This window comes from Aedes aegypti, chromosome 3 (genome assembly GCF_002204515.2).
Source record: "Aedes aegypti strain LVP_AGWG chromosome 3, AaegL5.0 Primary Assembly, whole genome shotgun sequence".
Taxonomy (NCBI): domain Eukaryota; kingdom Metazoa; phylum Arthropoda; class Insecta; order Diptera; family Culicidae; genus Aedes; species Aedes aegypti.
The window spans coordinates 227,582,728-227,589,389 of record NC_035109.1 but is presented as its reverse complement, the minus strand read 5'-3'; the positions used below and the strand labels follow the sequence as shown (position 1 = coordinate 227,589,389).

The 6,662-nt window shown below is 39.6% G+C and overlaps 1 protein-coding gene across 2 annotated transcripts; it reads right to left on the bottom strand.

Moving 5' to 3' along the window:
* Positions 1 to 766: 766 nt before the first annotated feature.
* LOC5572985 (actin, indirect flight muscle) lies at positions 767 to 4,445 on the bottom strand. Of its 2 annotated transcripts, none has more exons than XM_001654262.2 (3): positions 4,333 to 4,445; positions 1,576 to 2,529; positions 767 to 1,515 (listed from the first exon to the last, which is right to left on the bottom strand). In XM_001654262.2, exons 2-3 carry the CDS (start codon positions 2,498 to 2,500, stop codon positions 1,310 to 1,312), a joined length of 1,131 nt encoding a protein of 376 aa, XP_001654312.1. In that variant the 5' UTR covers positions 2,501 to 2,529; positions 4,333 to 4,445; the 3' UTR covers positions 767 to 1,309. The 2 variants fall into 2 exon arrangements, with proteins under 2 accessions (XP_001654312.1, XP_021710979.1); XM_021855287.1 differs by having other exon boundaries at positions 4,089 to 4,439.
* Between the last annotated feature and the right edge of the window lie 2,217 nt (positions 4,446 to 6,662).

The window sequence follows — 6,662 nt, the reverse complement described above, 5'->3', positions numbered from 1 at the left end:
CCGGGGGTCCAAAGTGTATACTTTGAGGATCCAAAATGTATTAGTGTGTCCAAAATAATAAAAAACAGTGCTTCGCAATTCAATTATTTTCGACGTTTTTTGGATCCCTAATGATCGTATGGGCATTTTAACTCGTAGAGGAAGTTTATCTCTACATTTTGCCATGTTTTTTGACTTGGTTACGCTGTGCAATTAATTAATTGGAACAAAAAACCGAAATCACTTCCTTAGGGGGTCCAAAATACGACCGTCACCCTATTATTTCTCCTTTTACAAAAATAACTCTAACAAGAACCAAGAACAGTTTAGAATCGAGACGTCCTCAAACACGTTTTTAATTATAACTAACGAAGGACCCATGCAATTGAACAACCGAATTCAGAGATGACTCGAGATGAATTTTAAATCAAGCATAATTTTAATTATTAAAGAAAACTAATGTCAAAGATTGGGCCGGTCAATTGTCAATTTTCGACCACCTCCCCCTTCGTAACGCTTGTTATATGAAAAATTTGTATTATTTTTGTATGATTCGTACGCATGAGCCTACTCCGTTACGTAATTAAAGCGTTTCATAATTTGTGGACGACTCCTTAGCGAGAATTGCTCCCAGCTTTCCCGAAAGAATTTTAAGTCTCAGAAAGAAATTTAACGTGGAGTTTATTTTTTACCAAGTCTGGGTTCCATATAATCAATCTAATTCCATTAAATCTAAGGATTTAATAACTTAAATGGTTGTTCTTATTCCGTAAAATTAAACTCATTATGAACTTATTATTTTGAGACGTTTTATTACTGAAAATAATTTGAAGTTAAAAGTAAGAATATAATAAAAAAGAAAACAGGATGGTTCACGAGTTCTTCTCGCGGCTGCAGTGATATCCTGTAGATTTTGGATGAACGAACGCATAAAGGTGGTTATGGTGTGCTAAGTAAAGATCATCAGCGGGGTCATGGTGTCACACTAAACTCCTAAACCAAGTTAGCGCATGGGCTTTTGTTTGTTGAAGATGTCCGTTTTTTTTTCCTATTTGCTGCAAGGTGAATGATGGTTTCTTCCCTGGCTTTCATACGAGTCCTCTCTGTGGTTCGGTGCTTTCCGCTGGAGTCGCAGATTTTCGCGACTGGAAAAGCTCCGACTTGTCTGAGCTGGATGACAGATACATTGAATAACGTGATTTGATGTTCGATGCAAGCTGATTCCGGATGGTGGTAGTAGCCGAATCAGTATGACAAATGTACTTTGATGCTGCTGTTGTCGCTTTCACTGGCAATGTCGCTTATGGTAATCAGTACAATCGGGATCGGCTTAGAAGCACTTGCGGTGGACAATTCCTGGGCCACCTTCGTCGTATTCCTGCTTGGAGATCCACATAGCTTGGAAGGTAGACAGCGAGGCCAGGATGGATCCACCGATCCAGACGGAGTATTTACGTTCCGGTGGGGCAATGATCTTGATCTTGATGGTGGATGGAGCCAGGGAAGTGATTTCCTTCTGCATACGATCAGCAATACCTGTAATAGAGGGAGGTTTTGAGTATGATGCAGAGTTGAGTGGTTAAATATAAGAAATACCTGGGTACATGGTGGTACCACCAGACAAGACGCTGTTAGCATAGAGATCCTTGCGGATGTCGACATCGCAACGCATGATCGAGTTGTAGACCGTTTCATGAATGCCAGTTGATTCCATTCCCAGGAAGGATGGCTGGAAAAGGGCTTCTGGAGCACGGAAACGCTCGTTGCCGATTGTGATGACTTGGCCATCGGGAAGTTCATAAGACTTCTCGGATGAAGACGTAGCGGCAGCGGCTTGCATTTCCTGCTCGAAGTCCAGAGCGACGTAGCACAGCTTCTCCTTGATGTCACGAACGATTTCACGTTCAGCGGTGGTGGTGAAAGAGTATCCACGTTCGGTCAAGATCTTCATCAGGTAGTCGGTCAGATCACGACCAGCCAAATCCATACGGAGGATGGCATGTGGCAGAGCATAACCTTCGTAGATTGGGACGGTATGGGAGACACCATCTCCGGAATCCAGAACAATACCAGTAGTACGACCGGAGGCGTACAGGGACAGAACAGCTTGGATGGCAACATACACAGCTGGCGAAGCGAATGTTTCAAACATGATCTGAGTCATCTTCTCGCGATTGGACTTTGGATTCAAGGGAGCCTCAGTCAGCAATACTGGATGTTCTTCAGGAGCTACTCGCAACTCGTTGTAGAAGGTGTGATGCCAAATCTTCTCCATATCATCCCAGTTGGTGATGATACCGTGCTCTATGGGATATTTCAGGGTGAGGATACCTCGCTTGGATTGGGCTTCATCACCGACGTAGGCATCTTTTTGACCCATACCGACCATCACACCCTGGTGGCGAGGGCGGCCGACAATGGACGGGAAGACGGCACGTGGGGCATCATCACCAGCGAAACCGGCCTTACACATGCCGGATCCGTTGTCAATGACTAGTGCTCCAGCATCATCGTCACACATTTTGGCGCCGCTTCAAGGTCCGTTAGGTCCTGGAAATGGGATAGATATTGGTGTTATTGTTCATGTGGCATATAAAGGACAAGCAACAAAAAACGAACATAACATGAGAGATGGTTCTGAATCAGAACTTCTGAATATTATCCTCCCAAAAGGGTTAAAGTTTTTATTAAGCATATTACGTTTTATACCACTTCCTTATGTAAAATTTTCTTCGTAGTTTAATATCATGTGAAATCATATATAATTTCTATCGAACGTTTGTTCAAATTGAATGATGTCATTTTTTGAATAATTGGTTATAATTTTATAACATCTCCCGACTTCGACATGTGGTTGGTACTAATGATTGCGAAATCGCCCTCCGAGAATGAGAACAACCGAGGTCCACCGTCTGGTCGAGATTAAAACACTTGAGGAGTGCTTTGGTGACTCGATCAATAGGTACAGGGCTCGTTGCCAACAATCTGGCCAGCTGGACATCCGGGACCTCGTTCCCCCCTGGGGTATCAAAATTTTTGTAGTGTAAATAGTAGTACACTCTTAAAAATAATGAAAATTACTGCGGACGTAATTCACATTATGATTGAATGACACTATCATTGACATTTCCCGAATCAGACACCATCGTATTTAAAATGTGACACAAATTCACCTCATTTGGCTCGCTTCTTTTATGTGCATCCAAAAGACGTAAAATCGCATGATTTTTTCGGAGTGTGTAGTAAGATTGTCAAATTTTAATTTTAAATAACCAGAGCCCATAAAGCAAAGCAACACTAGGAAAAAACCCACAAACTCAACCTGTCCAAAAAAAAATATAACAATCAAAGTTGAGGGAATCGGGGTCAAACGTCATGTAAAAATATTTTTTGTAAAAACCAAACCAGGAATAAATATGAATTTAATCGGAAAAAATTGCAAAATCGCATAATTTAATCCTCCAACTGTACTTTATCCAGCCTGTTGCAGAAATGATGTTTAAAGGTTCTAATCTGTAATTGTTATTAGCCTTCAATACTGATGTAGTATTTATTTCTTATTGAAACATTGAGAGCTTTATTTTCCAAAGTTGTCATTTTCTCATTCGTATATCGTAATATGTATATTCGTAAATGGCAAGCACAATGATACTTAGGGTAGTCAAGGATATTTCAATTACGAAAAGATCCTGAAACGACCGGGAATCGAACCCTTCAGCATGGTTTTGCTTTGTAGCTGCTGAATCTAACCACTAGGCTGATGAAGATCCCATTTTAGGGTTGCAAGTTCTCAAAGAGCAAGAATGCCAAAATAGTGTCAAAAGAAGCCCTATTTGACGATATACCTTTTAGTCTCTACGTTAATTTGCTATGATAATTTATCATCAATTAATTGGCAAAGCCTGATGCACGAAAAGATCTTCTTCTAAAATTTCAGTTGTTCTTTTCAACACATTATGTAATCATAAAATTTAATTAATAAACCTTTTTTTTTTGTAACTATCCACAGTTGATCAGGCATAATTTTCTTGGAAAGTAAAGTCCATATTTAGGTTGATGTTGAATAAAAAAACTTTCAATTCACTCTTCTGTTTCACTTCAGAACTTACGTAATACGACATTATGCATGGTGCACACGGAACAGGATAAGACGTTCACAAGGGATCAACATCACATCGGATCGTAATCACTGGATCTGGAACACATATGACGCCACAAGACAGCACATTTTACACGATCACCAGACGTGAACAAGGAACTGGATCCACAAGACGTCACAGGAAGACGGCACATTTCCAACGGCTTCGATGGAACTTTTCTCGAGCTCTTTTTCCACCAATCATAAACACCGACCTGGATCAATGGGGAAAAACCTTCGTCGTTATCCTCGGTTTCACTAGACCGTATCGAACTGTACCAGAGCGAGCGTCAAAATCCGATTGTGAGTGATTCCTTGGGTTTACCGGGGTTTTATACTCGGAAGTGCCGGCCCATGCATCAGTCCATAGAAGGATCGATTGAGATAGTTAATTCCGATCAATCAATCGGCGATCGATCGCGTTACGATCGTGCGTTCGGGTGAGGTTTCCGACGCATTTGGGAGTGTGTGTTTTGCGAAGTGACAATGTAATGCATATCTAAATTTGGCATTATTTGCAAAGCGCCGGTATGCAGTGTTCGCACATCGATACACTTTTGTCTGAGACGTGATGCAAACCTACAGGGTGTTTCTTAAACGGTGCGTGGTACGGATTGATTACTGAATCAGAGATATATTCATTGAATTATCTTACAAATATAATTTAACAAAAACCTTTTCTACAAACAAAAAAACACTTCTTGTCCCAGAAGTCTGAAGATGTTCAACTACTGATCAGCTACCTTAAATTATGTTCTATTTCGAAGTCCAAACGATATTTATTCACGTATCGCATGATCTCTACTCTTTAAGGAAAGGTATATTGGAAAGTCAGGACGTCAAATATTGATACAGAGACCTGACCACTGACTCCTTGTCATTTTTCTTCATCTCTTGACAGGCTCTTTATGCTGTCGCGACATGTCGGTAAGCTGGCACGCAGCGATGAAAATTTACAAAAAAAAAAGAGAGAAAAAAGTAGGGCTACACTCTTTGGGGTACGAATTATCATTATTGTGTAAAATAAATCTTCCAGCTATTTAGTGGAATACCTGTAAGTAAATGGAAACCTAATTCAGGACTATACCATTTAATTCGACTCGAATTTGCTTCCTTTGACAGATAAAAATTCTCAAGTAGCATTTTGAACCACTTTTCGAGAAGTGTAATCCGGGGTAACATTCATCAGCGGGGTGACATTGATCAGAATAACCCTTCTTGTAAAAAGTTTGAATAAACATTAATCGATGGTTGTTTTTTACATGTGTAAATTGTTCAACGTTTTGCAACAATCATTTTCGTGATTTTGGATGACACTATCGAATATTAATGTCTTTCACGGGTTTTGCAAGCAATTTGAGCAAGAAAATGCAAATGTTACCAAAAATGGCATCGTCGAAAACGATTTCGCTGTGGAAACTTTCAAAAGTTTGTTCAATTAAGGCCCAAGTAAAAATAGCGCAAATATCAAAACCAAAAAAAAAACAGTTTTTTTTTCTTTTTAGCACGGAAGACCAGAGCAAATTGCTTTAGCTTGATAGCTAAAGTTCGTAACACACCGGCACCAAAAAACGAACGATTGGATACGCTAGTGAGTTTCGGTTTGGTGGTGCAAAATGTATGCGGCCATCTGAAAGCTAAACGCTGGAAAATCATCTTTCGAATCCGGTTCTCCTAAATGAACTTGTAGAGTAATTACCAACAGCGGTGAAGTTCAATTCGGCTCTATATCAACGTCAACTTCCAGTGTTGATCTGAGTGCTTTCGGTAAATACATGGCAAACGTTGTGTCTGCAACCAGCTGTGTTGTATCTTGGAATTGAGATACATCGAAAGGGACAAAAGATGATCGAGCTAGGGGAAAAGACCGGGCGTACGTCAACGCACATTCTAACCCAAATTCGCCAGAAGGGCGACGTGAATACACCGGAGAGATTCGCGAATACATTGTTACACAATAAAAACAATCCAATACTTCAGGAAATACTCCTTTGTGCCCATCATGTAAGAATAGAGTCCACCTGATTGAAGCCAGCGGATTGTTTTAAAGAATATACAGGGTGTTTGGTTCCATGTTTTTAATAATTGAAGGGTAGATAGGTCTCCATGAGATATGAAAAAGTGCCCATGGAACATAGGGTCGCAAATCACTGCTAAGTGAGTTATTCACGATTTTAAGATTTTCAACTTGTTCATCTTTGGAACCACATATCTAATTAACTATGCGTCATACATTTAATCTCAGCACATGAATCAAAAGCTTATGATCTAATCTATCTTAGTTTCTTGGACGTAATTTTTGTAGAAAATGATTCAAAGGCTCAAATTACGAAAAGTTTGCAAAAAGTGACGGAAAAATCAGCATTTTTCGACGTATTTTTATGAATTTTATTAAAATTATCGTAATTAATGTTAAAAAAATTCTTCTACAAAATATGCATTAACTTGTTAGCTACCAAAGTGTCTTTGAGAGCAAAAGTGTATCTCTTGTAGATTCGTCACAATATCATTTTGAAAGTTGTGCTTCAAAGAGCAAAAAAATCAA

Excerpts from the sequence above, each read along its gene's own strand:
- LOC5572985 (XM_001654262.2), bottom strand. The coding sequence starts at position 2,500 with ATGTGTGACGATGATGCTGGAGCACTAGTCATTGACAACGGATCCGGC. Across the intron at positions 1,516-1,575 it reads TGGTACCACCATGTACCCAG|GTATTGCTGATCGTATGCAG; the intron begins GTATTTCTTATA and ends CCTCTATTACAG.